The sequence below is a fragment of the Condylura cristata genome, unplaced genomic scaffold, assembly GCF_000260355.1.
Source record: "Condylura cristata isolate star-nosed mole 26May11 unplaced genomic scaffold, ConCri1.0 scaffold00002, whole genome shotgun sequence".
NCBI lineage: Eukaryota > Metazoa > Chordata > Mammalia > Eulipotyphla > Talpidae > Condylura > Condylura cristata.
In genome coordinates, this window is record NW_004567103.1 from 62,407,611 (window position 1) to 62,424,911 (window position 17,301).

At 41.9% G+C, this 17,301-nt stretch overlaps 1 protein-coding gene across 2 annotated transcripts in view; it reads right to left on the minus strand.

Annotated features, from left to right (window-relative positions):
- Nucleotides 1–12,097, minus strand: part of KIF5C (kinesin family member 5C) — a 147,629-nt gene extending 135,532 nt beyond the window's left edge. For both annotated transcript variants that reach the window (XM_004674667.2, XM_012727097.1), the window contains exon 1: nucleotides 11,588–12,097. In XM_004674667.2, coding sequence (XP_004674724.1) covers nucleotides 11,588–11,713 — 126 coding nt within the window. In that variant the 5' untranslated portion in view covers nucleotides 11,714–12,097. The remainder of the gene's footprint in view (nucleotides 1–11,587) is intronic.
- Nucleotides 12,098–17,301: the final 5,204 nt, after the last annotated feature.

Below are 17,301 nucleotides of genomic sequence, written 5' to 3' on the forward strand. Positions count from 1 at the left end.
AGTTTGGACACTGACCCATCAGATTGGCATTTGTTCCACTGAATGGGGCGAGGGTCAGCTATGAAAGGGGAACAGAAAAGTCCCTTCCCCTAAAAGCTCCTGATGTCAGATGCAGTTGTGTAGCCAGCCTCCCAGATGAAAACCAACAATCTCCAAGGAGCAGGTGCCAGAAAGTTGTTCAGAAAAAACTACTCTACAGCCTCCTCAGAGAATTGAAGCAGACTGTTCTTCATTATCTCAGAAGGCAAACGAAATCTGGAAATGGGAGAGAATATTTTCTGAGAGCGCCTGAAAAAGGAAGACTTCTTGAGTTTTGTCAATCCAGAATTATGCAACCACAACCTTGAAATAAAATGTTCCTAAAATAATAATATTGATCGGCAGCTCTATCCAGCAGTCTAGGAAGTTAAAGCATAAATTACTGGGATTTTTTGATTGGCCCTTTTTCTCCAACAACATCTGCCTTCAAAGGATTTATTTTAATGAAAAAAGGGAAAAGAGGCCCTCCCTGCTGGCATAACAGGTTGGGACGCAGCACTGTGAGCTGGCCACGGCCACTTCAGTGGGAGTTTGGCCCCCACCCTGGAGGTGACGCACATGGCGTGGCAGACCTCTCCTGTCTCTTCCACTGCTTCCCTCAGCAGTGCACTTCCTCAGTCTGCCTGTTCTGCTCCCCGCTCTGTCTATGGTGAAGACTCTCAGCGCCCCTGAGCCTCTGGCCTGTACCCCAGTTCTGTATGCACAAATAAATAAATTTTAAAAAAAAGGGGGGGGAGGAAGAAATATAAAAAGAACTATGAGGCTTAAAGTATTATGTGGCTCTGAATTTTATTCTCACCTGTTTCCCTTCAGCTCTGTGGACTGACTTCTCATAATTCAACTCAGATCAAGGAAGGGCACTCACTGACTGAAAGGGCAGTAAGCACTAATACATCTACACACACCTGAAAGAGTTGCAGTGTGCCACCTAGTAAGGATAGGATTGTGCCTCAAAGACAAACAGCGGTGTGTCTGCTGCTTTCCTGACATTTAAGCAAACCAGCTAAAGTAAGGGGGAGCAGCAGCAGTGGAAAAGCTATAAAGCATGAAGTTCTTTAAATAGCTTTCCTGGATAACGTTGCAATGCCAGCATTGGTTCATTAAAAAGGATAATGAGGACATGACCATTGTTAAGGGAGATGGGCAGGGAATCTTGATTAGCCCTGATTGCTCCGGGTGTGTTTCTACTGCCACATACGACGCTATGTCTAAAGGCTGCCTCTTCTTTCAAGGTTGCTACGCTACCAGCAGTTTTTTCCTTGCTTGACATCAATAGCAGCTAGAATTCTGATTTGAGCAAACCAACTGTAGAAGAAATTTAGGTGGGGGAGTATCGTTATTTAACATTAAGGAATTGCTCATATTTTAATTATGATAACATTATTATAGTTTTAAGAGTTCTGACCTTTTAGATACATCTATTAAAAATGAGAGATAAACTGATACAGGATATGAGACTGGGATGATATAGAGGGAACCCTACTATAGGATTTCACTTTAAAACATTTCAGTGATTTTGGCAAAGTTTAGGAGAGCATGCAAAATAAGATGAGTTACTTGAAAGTTAAAAATGTTGGTGTATTTTGTTATTCGTTCTACTTGGGTATTACATTTAAAATTTTATATATTCTTTTTTAAGAGTTCTGGTGTTGGCATGTCTTTTGCAGCAACTTGGATGGAGCTGGAAAAGATCATGCTTAGTGAGATAAGCCAGAAAGAGAAAGAAAAATACCGGATGGTTTCACTCATAGCAGGAGTATAATGGACCTGGCGAGAAAATAACAAAAATAATGATCAACCATATACCAGAGACATGTTGTGGGGGTGGAGTGGGGAATGGGATCAAAAATGGGTGGGGGAGGTAGAGAAATGCACGGGACTATGGTGGTGGCACATGGGTGATTTGGTGATGGGAAACCCGCGGGGATTACAATCGAGATGGGAAAAAAAATGTGCAAAATGATGTAAAAATGAACTTTTGTAATAATTAAAAAAATAAAAATAAAAAAAATTAAAAAAAAAGAGTTCTGGTGTTGGGCCCTCCCTGGTGGTACAGCTGGTTAAAGCACAGCACTGAGAAGCTAAAGCCACTTCCGCGTGAGTTCGATTCCCTCCTGCCCCAGAGGAGATCCACAAGGCGTGGCAGACCCCTCCTGACCCGCCTGCTGCTTCCCTTCCTCGATCTGCCTGTTCTGCCTCCCCATTCTGTCTCTGGTGAATCCTCTCACCCTCTGCATCTCTGGCCTGTACTCCAGTCCTATATGAATAAGTAAATAAATCTTAAAAAAAAAAAAAAAAAAGAGTTCTGGTGATCAGGAAGGAAAAGGGGGAAAAGTGTTCTTCCTTTGGGGGGAGGATTTTTAAAACCCTCTTCAATTTACCATCACCTAGACACTATCAGTGGCCATTCAAAGTTAGCACCAAGAGTGGGAACATCCATCCTATTTTTATTTAAGGTTACAATCTTGGCCTGTATCTCTCTTTTCCTCAAAAGAGAGATTTAACTTTTGATCACCTCCAAGAAACAACATCCTAGGACAATGACAGTGACAGGAAACAGTCTACAGAATCCTGTGGTTTACATTATAGTCAGAAGCATGGTCATATCCTGGGCTAACAGCACATGACAAAGCACCATCTTTTTCATGGTAAGAATTCAGCTTAGCTCAGGTATGAAGAGATGACATCTGAAACAAAAAGGCAGTGATTCCAAAGGGTAAGTAGAGAATTGAGATTAGAAATCAAAAGACAGTTCGCCACCTCTAAATTCTCCCTCATAAAGCTGTGGCTACTTTAAAGTCCACCTATAAATCCTTTACCCTGCAATTCCAGTTCTAGGAATGTATTATAACTAAATAATTGGGCAAATGCACAAAGAGATGTGTGTGTCTATGTTTACCAGAACTTTGTTTATAACAGGGACCCCAAAAAACTCAATCTATTAGTAGGAAGTGGTTAAAGTACTGATTTGACATATAATGCAATTATATGCAAACTTTGAAAATGCTGATGTCTGATGTTTACCATGAAGTTAGATGATGAGTCCCAAACAGATTTTATAAACTCATATCTTTATATTAAAACAAATGTGTTGTTTTACAAAAAGGAGCTTAATAATAAAATTTTGGCAACAGAGTTTTCTGATTCATAAAACTAAAAGGGATTTTTACCCTCCTCAGATAATGTTCTGCATGGTCTGAGGTTTTTACCAATAGCATGGAGTATATTTAGGACCCTTAAAAAGTGTTTAAAGCAATAACAATAGAAGCAAGAAAAGTCCAAAGTAGGAAAATAAGTTACCAGGGTTCAAACAGTGTCAAACAAGCCAAGTAAACAACTTCAAAATCAGACACTGTAGGAGCATTATAATTTTTTATTTCTTTTAAAACACCTATACTAAATAACAACTCTGTTCCAAGCACTGTTCCAGGACTTGGAGAAGAAAGTAGACAACACACATGTCCTGTCCTCAAAGGGCTTTCAGTTCAACTGCAACAAAGAACATACACTCCCCAATAAATGAAATGCAGTACTCAGGGAGGCCAAATGGGAGTTGGTACAGAGGTACATAGGAGGAAGTACCACCTGACCAAGAGGGAAGAAGTGAGGGAGTAGTCAGAAAATGTTTCAAGGGAGTCCCAGTGGGATGAGAACCTAAAAGCAAATGGATGCTTCCATGTTTTGAGAATGATCATCTCAGCCATATGAAATTTGCTGGGGCTGTAGAGTGGGTGGGATGAAAGACAGGTGTTGTGCAGCCTAATCTTTTGTGGGGGGGGGCGGGGGACAGAAGAACAGCTAGAACATGGATTAAGGGGGTAAGGTGGGTTATCAGGTGAGCAGACCCTGTGTATGAAGAGCCTCTAATGCCCTACTGAATCATCTAAATTCCAGTTGACAAAGACTCTCCTTGACCAAACTTCTGTCAGGCTTCTCCTGGTTGACTCTCTTCTTACCCAGACCTTGACTTCATGTCCATCCTTTCAGAGTCCAGTTTGAGCAAATATCATGCTAATAAGGCAGTTTAGAGTGCATCCTCCCACCCTCAATACCTCCATACCAGTGCTTGATTCCTTCCTATCTGGCCAAACTTCAGCAAGAATCCCAGGAGGTCAATTTAGCAGGAGTCTATCTTCCTTACCTGGTAGCATCACCTCTTAGTACATTTCCATCCATCAACCTCCCCCTACAACCATGCCCCACTTGCACATATATCTGGAGTCAAGTCTGAGTTCTTGCCTTATACTTAAAGACCTATCATAATATTCTCCCCTACTGTTTTTACAAGTGTCAAGAGTAATTTTTTCTTTAATACAATCTGAAGGCACCAGGGAACCTTTCTGCACTCCTGTCAAGCAGTTTGCAGGAGTGCGGAAAGATGACCACAAGCAGGTCTTATATTAGCAAACACTTTCCGAATGCCTGCTGCATACCAGTCACTGTACTCAGCACGCTGCCTACATTGGCATGTGTAAACATCACAGTGAACCTCGAAGGTGGAGAATGGTATTATCTTTGTTTTATCAGTCAGGCAACTAAAGCTTAGTGTGGCTCAGCCATCTGCCTGTTCATACAGTTAAGAAGTCACAGAGCTGAGAGTTCTCTGGGCTGTCTGAGGAATACTATAGATACGGTGAATCTAAAACTCATTTTCTTCCAAACTGTCTCTCATACTTGTACATAGCCACAAACTGATTTCCCAATATGAGGAATTTGGTTCATGTGCAGTCAATGGGATGAGAGATGTTTTGGCAGCCACAAAATTAAGACTCCATGAAAAATCTGGGAGAAATTAGATCTGTCAAGGGACTATTTTTTCTTAACTCCAAAGAAACCTTTAGGGAGTAGGTAGTTTTGTTTTTGCTTATTTAACAAGTAGGCGCAGGTGAGAAATATGAGGTAGGGACCACAGGGAACCCAAAGGTGGGGGAGTTTCCCTATTTGGATTGAGGAGAATAGAGAATGGAAAACTCTGTCATTAAATAGAGGAGAGGAGCCAAACACACCAGGTGGAGGCAGAGAGGAATCCCCAGTGACACCAAGTTATTTAAAGAAAGACAAAAATTGTCATTTATGGAGATTTGAGTCCAGCAGAGAACAGGGAAGAAGGACCCCCATTAAGGAGACAAAGAATTGTTGAAAGAAAGAAAAAAAAGTTGCACCCCTTGGGCTTATTATTATAATGGAAAACACACAGAGACACACACACTCCTATGTGTGATTACTGCAAAAAAAAAAAAAAAGAACAGCTAATAGTCTTTAAGTTAACAGAATATTTGCTATCTATTTCCATCTAAACATTCTGTTTTCAAGAATGTTATTAGGAATCCCACAAATAAGATGAAATGAGTAGCAATTCCAAGAAAGGAGAATGGGGTGAATAAATGCCTAAGAAATGTGAAAGTGAAAAAGGGCAAGAGTAAGGATAGTAATTGGGGGAAGCAACGTTAATTCTGAAAAGGAGGACAATTACAAAGGAAATAGGAAACATGGGAGTTAATTAGCATTTATTGAGCATTTTCTCTGTGCCAGATGCTGTTTCAACCACTTCATTTCATCCTAAAGACCCCATGAGATAAGTATTCCGCCTTTAAATATGAGCAGAAGCCCAGAAAATCTAAGTAAATTGAAAAAGCCCCACAGTGAGCCAGTGAGTTCACTCAGTCTTGACTCCCCGTGGCTTCTACTAACCCATTCATTCATGTAGCACTAAGTGTGCTCACCTCCCACAGCAAATGGCCACCAGGGACTCGTGCCAGGCGAAGGCTACTCTCTTATGTTCACTCATCCTGGGGTGTCACAGGACACATTTACAGCAAGCCACCGCTCCCATTTTCAGGAGACATAAACATCTCTGAATTAAGCGTTGAGAGGATTGATGTATATAGACAATATCATCAGTACTCACTTAAAGTGACTAAATAAACTCTTTAACATCTTGGCTAAAATCTCATCACTTGTAAGTGGAAGTGGAAAATGACAAAACCACTTTGGAAAAACTGTTTAGTAGTTTGTTAAACAAAAGTCAGAATTACAGTATGAACTAGCAATCCCACTTAGGGATATTTACCCTAGAGGAAGAAAGTTTGTATTCATACAGAAAGGTGTATTGTACTTATACGAAAGGTGTATAGCAGCTTTATTCATAATGATCCTAAACTGGGAACAACCCAATGTCCTTCAGCAAGTACATGGACAAACTGTGATATAACCCATAATAGGAAAGCACTGAGCAAAAAAAATGAACTATTGCTAGAAGGAGCAACAACCAAAATGTGAAAGATTATTAAGTAACAGAACATAGACTTAAAAGGATACTTAATATTTCATTTTATTGACAACATGGAAAAGGTGAAATGACAGAGAGGAAGAACAGATAGATGGGTTAGCCAGGGATTAAGAGAGGGGAGGTTTGACAACAAGAGGTGACTTGATAGGCTTTCTTTTTGGGGGGCAGGGGGTACGCGTGTGGGAGGGGGAGGAGAAAAATGAAGCTGCATTCTTGGTTATGATGGTATGTAGAAAACAGAATGAGCCCAAAAGATGTCCACACTCCAATCTATAACCTGTGACTATGCTTCCATTACAAGTTAAAGGGACTTTGCAGACAGAATTAAGTCTGCTAGTTAGATGACTTTCTAATCGGAAGGTTATATCCTGGATTATCCAGTGGACCCATTATTATCATGTGGGCCCTTAGAAATGAAGAGAGAGGCAGAAGAGTCAATAACAGAGGCCTGCCATTGAAGAAGCAAGAGAGGCTCAAAACAAGAGCCTTTAACGTCTAGGACCTGAGAGTCTTCCCTATAAATTGAGAATAGCCTGGGCTGACAGCCAGCAAGAAAAGCGAGGCCTCAGTTTTACAACCACAAGAAATGAAATCTGTTACCAACGTAAAGGAGTGAGATAAAGATTGTTTCCTACATCCTTCAGAAAAGAACACTGCTCATCAATACCTTGTTTTGACCTAATGAAACTCTAAGCAGAGAAAGATTTCTGATCTTTGGACACTGCAGTAGAAACATATATTGTTTTAAGCCACTAAATGTGTGGTAATTTGCTAGAACAGCAATGGAAAATTACACAGCAAAGCTACACAATTTGATGTATTTGTCAAGTGCTTGATGACAGCACTCTACACCAAAAAGGTGATTTTACTGCAAATAAACTTTAGAAGGAAAAAAATAATTTCTTTTAAAGAACATGACTCTGGACAAAAAGAAAAGTTGAAACTGTATCTCAACCTGCCAATTTAGGTTTGGGATTTGGTCTCATCCTAGCCCTGCTTCCCCTCTCACTTTCCAGAACTAATCTCAGTTCCAGGGAACTTTAAGGCCACCTCCCATGCCACTCACTGATCAGTGCACACGCATGTTGTCGCTGATGTTTTGTTTGGGTTCTCTAATAGGTCAGACTTATGTTGCCTCAGGAGGATACAAGACCAGCTTTCCCAGGACTGCACACAAGAGGAAAGCAGTAGATGGGAAACAATGTGTGAAAGCTCATTCTAAAGAACCTCACTGACAACTTCCTGAAAACAGAGTTTCCATCAAAACAGAGGCATCAAAACCAACAGGTGATGGATGACTCATGAGCATTTGTTGAAGCTAATGGAGGAGTACAAGAAATGCTGTAAATCCATAATTTTCCTCTGAAGAATTAATGGCAAGTCCCTTTTCTAGTGACTTATAAACTCCCACCCTCCAATTTTGTTCACCCCCGGTTCATCAGTACTCCTGATTTTTTGTTTGTTTTATTACTTTCAGTTTCCTTTTCTTTCTTTCTTTCTTTTTGTTTGTTTTTGGTGTTTCACATGCATTTTATTTATTTTTACATCATTCTTCATTTTGTGCTTTTTCCCCCTCTCAGTTGTAATCTCCATGGGCTTCCCCAGTTCTGATTTTAAACAAAGTTGAGTGTACATCTTTCCCAGTTTTCTTACAGCAGTAAGTATACCATATGAGTTCTTCAAAGGCCTGCTCAAAGGAATAACTCTTTTCTTTAAAATTGTCTTTTAATTACTCCCTATAGTCTTTGGCCACTTAAAAATCTATAAAAATACGTTAAATGTGCCAAAGGAAAGATTTCTAGACTCAACTGAGATGAATAAATATTTACTACATACCTCCTACAGGCAACGCCCTGGGAAACACAAAGAAGATCCTGTCTTAACACAGGACTTACAATACCATTAAACAAAAGAGCAAAACCACTAGTGATGTACAGCAAACATTTCAAAAATATATGAAATAAATACTACAAGAGTTCCATTCAGGCTGGGATGGACAGGGAAGGAAAGCTTGCTCAAGAGCTGAAAAGGATGCAAGAATGATGAGGATGCAGCAGTGTACTTCATCGATCTGCCTGTTCTGCTCCCCACTCTGTCTCTGGTGAATTCTCTCACCCCTACACCTCTGGCCTGTATACATAAATAAATAAATCTTAAAAAAAGAAAAAAAGAAAGAAGGATGAGGATGATTCCTCCAAGATGGGACATTTTCTTAAATAGAGAAATCTGGAAAGTCCATCTGCAAAATCTTCCTCTTTATATCTCCATAAGAATTGAACAGAACTTTAAAGGAGCAAAAATGACCCCAGTTTCAAAAACACAAAAACTGTCTGGGATTCTATATTCAGACTAACAGCTAACTCCATCAAAATTCACTCTTTTATCTCTTGGGAATGAAAGTGACTGACGTTATGGAAGAGTTCTGGAGTTTTGAGGATACACAAAACTGTGAGAACTATGATTTCCATTAGTTATTAACTAGGACTGGGAAGGGCCCAAGCACAAGCCAACCCATGTCCCAGCATCTGGCAATTGTCTGTAGGCACACTCAGCAGATGTGTAAAAGAATACTCACAGCCCCAAAGCAGAAACTACCCAAATACATACTACAGTTAATGAATAAATAAACCGTGGTATGTGCAGATAATGGGAAACCACAGAACAATGAGAAAGAACAAACTACTGCCGCACAACACAGTATGGATGAATCTGATGAGCAGAATGCTGAACACCAGAAGCCATACACAAAGGGAATGTGGTGTATGATTGTAGGTATATAGGGTTTTATTAAAACAAACTAGCAAAACAAAACAAGGAAATCTAAGCTATGCCATAAGCCAGAAGTAGTTACACTGAGGCAGGGGAAGTTAACCAGAGGAGGTACACTACGGAGGACTTCTGGGATCCAGAAAAATATTTATTTTATAAAAACTCATCAAGTTGTACATTTATGATAACACTTTTCCATCTGAAAATTTCATCTTAAAACTGAAAACTGTTGTATTAGATGATTATGGTATAATAAAAATTTTACTCTCCAGTAGAAGAGCTACATGTGATTTCCGGTTCACAGGTCTTTGTTTAAATTGTTTCTTTTCTATGCTGAACTTGTCTTATTTGAGCAATAACATGCATATTTAGATGAGAACTATATAGTTACAGGAAAATCACAATATTAAAGGAGGGTTACCCTAAAATTAAGGATCTCACTTTCACACAGATCAAAGGGAATTATTTGTTACTCCACCACATTAATCCTGGTATAGCACTCTTAGAAGAGGGGAAAAGAGAAGGAAGAGGAAGAGAAAGAAGAGGAAGGGAGAGGGTTCTTCTTCAAAACCTTTTTTTGGGGGGAGGGATGAGGTGGGAATGGGGTCAACAGAACATGTGCTAGTGCTGTACAACTATTTGTTTAAAATTGTTGCAAGACAAGGGGCAGAGACTAAAGGTCCCCAGCAACTTCCACTCTATTTCAATCATCAGGCCATTTCCTGAGAAATGGCAAATCAGATGGTAGGCTGATCCCCGTTGAGAGGTGTAACCCAAACTAGATACCACCTGCAATACTTATGTCACTATGCATTACCTGTCATTAGCAATATCATTTCCCTTCTTATCAGTATCTGTAGCATACATTTCTGCAAGTTAACACTAACCAGAGAGAAAAACCCTCTCTTGTTCTCACAGTTCAACTCTCAAAATGAACACTCATTCACACAGCTTTGGAAGGTCAAGACTTCCTGGTGGCCAGTGAAAATGGAGAGGGGAGGGAGGGTCCCAATGGAGAGCTGCCTTCTGAAAGGAAGTACAAAATGAAGTCCCGAGGCCACAGCCTTGTTTTGATTCCACTCAAGCCCAGAGTACCCGCCTACCGGTACAGCCAGCACCTGCTAGTCCCTGGGGCCCTTCCAAGGACTGCAGCACAATCTTGGCGAAAAGGCAGGGAACAGCTTAGGCTGGCAAACCTCGGCCTACGGTGCTTCAGAACTCCAGGAGACCCTCAATATATTGTCACCTGTCAATCACTTGACCTAAATACACTAGCCACTGGGGAAATGGGAGGGAGGGGGTTAGTTGGAGCATGCTCAGTGATGGAGATGACATCACTTAATCAATCCCGGGGACGGGAAGGCTGCATTAGCAGCCACCAGCGAGCTGCCAGGAACGTGTTAGCGGGGGATCGGGAGGCTCCCATTAACTTGGTCCCTCCCCACGCGATTCGCATACAAAAAGGGCCCCATCAGTTACACACGCGGGGGACTGTGGTGGGGGAAGGGACGGTGGCAAGACTGGTTTATTTCATTTGACATAATGTCTTTACGAACTAAAATCCAATATTCCCTGCCTCCACCAGCAGCCCTGACTGCTGCTCTCCCTGCAGAATGGGAGGAGGGGTAAAGGTGGAAAGGAAGATCAAGAGGGAGGAGGACCCTGGACACACAAAGTAACTTCTACTCATGGCACAGAGAGCCCTATGTGGTTGCTCTCTGAACCTCCTAGTCTCACAGATAGGGGCACCCAGCCCTCTCTCACTCAACGTGAAACATCCTAGGGGTTGCTGACACCAGGAGGGGCTGGGTGGAGGGTGTCACCCCACTGGGCAGATAGAGTTGAAAGGATGAGTATACAGAAGGAGACTCACCAGGTCTCCTGGGGTCACCAAGGCCACCAGTATTCCTCCCCACCCCACCCCCGCCTTCCACAAGCAAAGCAAGGTGAACCCCTAGGGAAGCCTCTTCTACACTGCCGTGGGGGTCCGAGCCGACACTAGGAATTTTCCAGTACCTTTTTTCTTCCTGTTTTACTAAGAGGAAGGTCGTTGAGAAGTGGCAAAGTGTTCAAAAAATCGAACCGAAGATTGGAATCATTTGCGGATTGCAGGGCTCACACTACAAGCAGAGAATGGGCATCCCAACTTGAGGACAACCAGAACACACTACCCACGCGACGTGGCCAGGGCGGGGAACAATAGGCCCACCCGGGCCCCCACCCCGCGAACAATGGCGGCGCCAAACCCTTCTTCGACCCCAACCCCCACCCTCGCCATCAGGGCCCGCCCTGCCGCCCCCAGTCAACCCTAACCGCCCCTGGGAGAAAACTGTAAAGTGGAGGTGGGGGAACGGGCCCCTCGACAAGTCCACCCAATAGGGCAGCCCCGCGTGGATGTCCGAAGGGGCGGCCGGAGCAGAGGTGCTCGGTCTGGGTTGTCGGGGCGCCAGCTGCAGCGCGAAAGAGGAGGTCAGAAGCCCCGCCACTTACCCCAATCACCACGGTCTCATCGCCTTTAAATTTGGGGATGAATTTGTCCCCGCGGAGGATCTCCGCTTCATTGAGAGGCCGAAACCGGCACATCACTTTGATGCTGCATTCAGCTGGATCCGCCATCTCCACCCGCAGCAGGGAGGGGGCGCGGGAATGGGTGGGGGGTCGGGGCTGTGCACCAAGAAAGAGGAGGCCGCGAACTGCACCGACCGCTGCGAAGCCACCTCCCGCAGCCTCCGGCAGCGCTGCTCAGCAGGTCATCGCAAACTCGGCGGGCTGGGCAGCACCCGTCGCTGCCGAGACCCAGTATGAGGGTAGCCTATTAGCCTTCGGGCCGACGGGCTGCAGACCTGCCTTCCCCGGCCCCGCGCGGCGCCCCCGGCGCACCGGCCCGCGACCACGCGGCGGGCGGACAAGGCGATGCGCAGGGAGCGAGCCTCGCGGGGCTCAGACCTCCCGGGTTCCCGTGCGTTCAGCCATCCTGCATCAGCACCAGCGCGCCAGGCCGCCTCCCCGCCCCGCCCCGCCCCTCCGCTCCTCCGCCCCGCCCACCCCGGCCAGCCCCGGGACGGTGACGTCACTGCGGAGGACGCCCCGCCCCTGCTCCGGTTCTGAGCGCGGCGCATCCCGGGACTTGTAGTCGCTCCACCTACAGGTAGGGCACGGATTGTTGGAATGGTGATACCCTCGAGGTGACTCACCTCCGCGAGTCTGCAGGCTTTGTGTGAGTGTCTAAGCCAAGAAGATGATGGAAGTCATATTCAGAATTATGTACCAGTAACCAGGTCTGATTCCTTATCTCTTTACATCTTTTCATGATCCCAGAGAGAAACACTTGTTGAGACTGTGTCCCACTGAGCAGTTACTGAGCATTTTCTCTGTGTTAAGCAGCTTAATAAAATTGTGAAGAAATTAGGAAGCTGAGCGTGGATGAGCTTTGTATGAATATATGAAGCCAGTTATACTTCAAGGTGCCTGTACATAGATAGTAGTTCATAACATATTTTAGGTCAGAAATTCCTTTTATAGGTGATGAAAGCTAGAGCCCTAATTCAAATCAGTACACACCCACAGATTTTGCATGCCATTTCAGAGTTGGGAACAACTTAAGCACTCCTGGGACTCCCAGGTTAGAACCTCTTGTAACTATTTAATACAGTTAATAGATAACCTGACTCTAATGCCTTCTAAAAATCCTGTAATATGAACAGAATACATACAGGATCAAGTTCAAAAGTCCTTATTAAAATTCACCAGGCCACAGTGATTAGATTCCTTCCTACTTATTAGTCTTATCTTTTCCCACTTCTTCTCTAAAAGTTTATATGTTGCAAATATTATACTATCTATGGCTTCATGCAGCGACAACTTGCTTTTTGTTTCTGATACTTTGTTTAAGGCCATTCATGCCTTGTTACTAAGTATGTTAGGACTGTTACGGTGGGAAATGTAGCTATCAATCTTGAGGCACTGAAGCAAAAGATTTATCAGGAGAATATAGGTTTATCTTACTTTAATCAAGAAATGATGAAACAATGGACCAGGTAACAGGTAGGTTGCTTCTGGTCCCTGTGTTAGCCTCACTCTTTATCATTCAAGACCATCCCTCCTAATGTCAGAAAGTAAAGCTGCCAAATAATGTCTAATGTGTCACTCTTCACATTAAATAAGGACAGATGTTTGTTGAGAGTTTCCTTTCTTTTTTTGTTTAAGATTTATTTATTTCTGCATACAAGAGCTAGGGTGTAGGAAGGTGAAAGGATTTACCAGAGAGAATGAGCAGCAGAACAGGTGGGTCTACTGAATTACATTGCTGAGCGGAGCAGTGGACAAGAGAGGAGGGGTCTGCTGTGTCATGTGGGTCAGCTCCCTGGCCGGGATTTGAACTTATGCTACAGTGGCTGGGGTTAAGTTTCAGCACTTTAAAGCCACCCACAACCACCAGGGAGGCCCTAATGAGAGTTTTTCTTTGAAAAAATCTATGTAACATTTACAGTTGACCTGGGTTTGGGTTGGGATCTACTCCTAAAACACTCAACCAGAATCAGGACTTAGTAAGATCATGGAAAATCTCACTGTGAGAAGTTTCCTAAGAGAAGAGGGATGTAATTCCCAGAAGGATGAGATACTGGGCTGGCAGAACAGTTAGTTGTCCATGCTCCCTTTCCATTGCTACCTTGTCCTTGAAGCCTCAGTTCAACTCTCCCTCCTCAGGAAAACTTGCTTGATTCTCACATTGGGTCAGCAGTCTTCCTGTCCTCGCTGTCTCCTCTGCACAAGTACTACACTTCCATGAGCAATGACGTCTACTTCATCTTTGTATCTCTAGCATCTTTGGGCATAGTTGGCACCATACTATATAAGAAATCCTAGTAGGAGGGAGCTCCAGCTGAGTGAGAATCACAACACAGTCACTTCCTAATATAGGAGCCATGGCAAGACTTGTTTTCCTCATCTCTATCATCAAAATAATGTCTTATATAATGTTTGAGGGCATTTAAAGAAGCAATTAAATTTAAAGAAGAAATGAAGTGCCTAGCATTGGTGCCTGACATTGTATATCAGATATTATTATTATTATTAAATGTTGAACAAATTATTGTATAGCAATGTCCTTTAGGTAATTTTAGGAACATATTTGTAGTTTGCATTCTGTTATACAAGCTCTCTGTCTAGCTGAGGAGACAGACCTACTAAAATCAACTTTTATAAACCATTGTGAACAGTACCAAATTGATTTTCTGCCCTTGATGTAGTGAAAGTAGGTTAAATAAAGCCCAAGTGCTACTTTTTCACCTGTTTTCACACTAGTAGTTCTTGGGCTCTGACTCAGCTACCCATCATCTGTAGTGGTCAATTTCATTACATACTGAAGAGGCCAATCCAATTTCTGAGCCCATCAGGACATATCCAGAACCTCATAGTGCTGGCTTGTCTAAGGAGGTCAGACCATGGATACCCTGGGGTATGCGGGGACTGGTCTTCATGTCCCTGGGTTCGCACTTCATTTAGTTGTTCATTTATCCATCCATCAACTACTAGCTGAGCAGTGATATTTGCTGCCACTGCATAATCTTAAGTTCATTAAGTGAACTCTCTTCAAGGGGACTAATATAGCTCCTGCCCTCCCTACTTGAGGTTCAAAATGAGTCATTTCCCTCAGGCAATTTAGAAACAAATGAGTGTACAGAGAAGAGCTGCTCAGCAGTAGCTGAGAAAGCTCATTTGAGAATATGAGCTAGGTAGGTTTTAAAAAAAGAGGGGGGGTACAAAAGCACAGAGAACAAAGGAGAAATCAAATTAACAACATCAAAATAATAAACTTTTATGCCTCAGAGGCTATGGTCAAAAGGGTAAAAGACAATTCACTGAATGGAAAAAATAATGACAAATCATATATCTGGTAAGGGATTGATATGACAAATATATAAAGATCTTCAACAAATCAATCACAGAACAATATAACTTGAAAATAAAAAAGGACTTGGCCCTCCCTGGTAGCATAGTGGGTTAAAGCACAGAACTATGAGGCTAGCCACAGATGCTTCAGCACAGTTCGATTCCCTGCCAGGAGGTGATCCACATGCCATGGCAGACCTCTCCTGTGTTGCCCTCTTCTTTCTTCAGCAGTGTACTTCATCAACCTGCCGGTACTACTCCCTGTTCTGTCTCTGGTGAATCCTCTCATCACCCCTGCACCTCTGGCCTGTACCCCAGTTCTGTATGCATAAACAAATAAGTATATCTTTTTTTTTTTAAGTCAGTGTCTCTCTTGACATTAAAAAAAAATAAGCAAAGGACTTAAATAGACATTACTCCAAGTAAGGTATATATATATATACAGAAAACTATTAGTACATGAAAAGCTGTCCTACATCACTATTAAGAAATGAAAGTCAAAACCACATGAGATACCACTTCACACATCCATGAGGAGGTTATTATCAAAAATACCAAAAAAAAGGCCTCCTTGGTGGCATAATAGGTTAAGCCAAAGCAATATGAAACTATCTGCAGCCACTGCAGCACAGGTTCGATCCCCGGCCACCTGCCACAGGAGACCTCTACTGTCTCATCTGCTGCACCCCTCAACAGTAGAATTCACTAGATCTGCCTGTTCTGTTCCCCACTCTGTCTCTGGTAAAACCTCTTTCCATACCTGCAACTCTGGCCTGTACTCCAGCTCTTATATGCATAAATAAATAATTTTAAAAAGACACCAAAAACTAAGGAGATGAGATATGAGAAGTTAAAACGCTTGTGCACTGTTGTAGGAATGTAAAATAGTATAGCTGCTATAGAAAACAGTAGAGCAGTTCCTAAGAAATTAAAAGTAGATTACCATGTTCTACTTCAGGAACTCAAGCAGTTAACTTGTATACCCATATTCATAGCAGCATTATTTTCAATAGCTCAAATATGAAAACAGTACTAGCATCCATATGTAGCTGAATATATAAATAAAATGTAGTAAACACCTACAATGGGTATTGTTTAGCCCTTAAAGGAAAGAAGTGACACGTTTTAGAACATGGTGAACCTTGAGGGTATTATGCTAAGTAAAATAAACAGGCACAAAAGTACCACTACTGTATGTATCGCTTTACTTACATGAGGCATCTAGAGTACAAAATTCAGAGTCAGAAAGAATAGTGGCTGATAGAAGGTAGGGAAAGGTGGAGGAGGGCATTATTAGGAAGATGAAAAATATTCTTGAAATAGGTGTTGGTGATGATTGCATAACAATGTGAATGGACTTAACAATATGGACTGTACATGTAAAAATGCTTAAGATGGTCAATATGATGCTATTGTGCTATACTTTACCGTAACTCGAAATGCATAGGACCCCTCGTGCATGGGTGTTGGCTTTGTAAATTGGTGCCACCACTATGAAAAACAATGTGTGGATTCCTTAAAACACTAAAATTAGTGTATGATCCAGCAATTACACTTTGGTCATTTAACTGAAGGAAATGAAACCACCATCTTTACCCCCATGTTCATTGCAGCATTATTTACAAAGAAATGGAAATAACCTACATGTCTTCTATGATTGGTGATATATGCATGAAACAGTAGCTGTCTGTTCATATAGAGATATATGAATGGAACATTATTCAGTCACTAAAAAGAAGGAATTTCTGCCTTTTTTGACAATGTGGATAGAGTGTGAGAGGATTATGCTAAGTGAAATGAGTCAGATAAATAAAGATACTATATGATGTCACTCTCTGTGGAGTCAAAAAAATAAAAAGAGATCATAGATGAAGCAGACAGATTGTTGGTTGCCAAAGTGAGAGCTAGGGAGTAGATGAAATGGGTCTTCACAATATAAAAACTATCAGTTTTAAGCTAAGTAAGTCTGAAGAATGTAACATACAGAATGGTTACTATACTCACAATACTGTATTATATTTTTGAAAGTTGTTAAGAAAGTGAATCAAAAAGGTTTTTTTCAAAGGAAAAAAATGTATATAAGTTGACAAATATTAACTATGTTTTCAATTTAAAACAATATTTTATTTTTTCATTTTAAAACTAACAATAAACATTAACTCTTAACTAAGGAGTTTGGTAATCACTTCACTATGTATATATTTATGTATATATATAATCATGGTAATCCCTTCACTATATATGTATTTATGTGTGTGTGTATATATATATATATATATATATATATAATTATTGTGTTAGGTGTCAGCTAT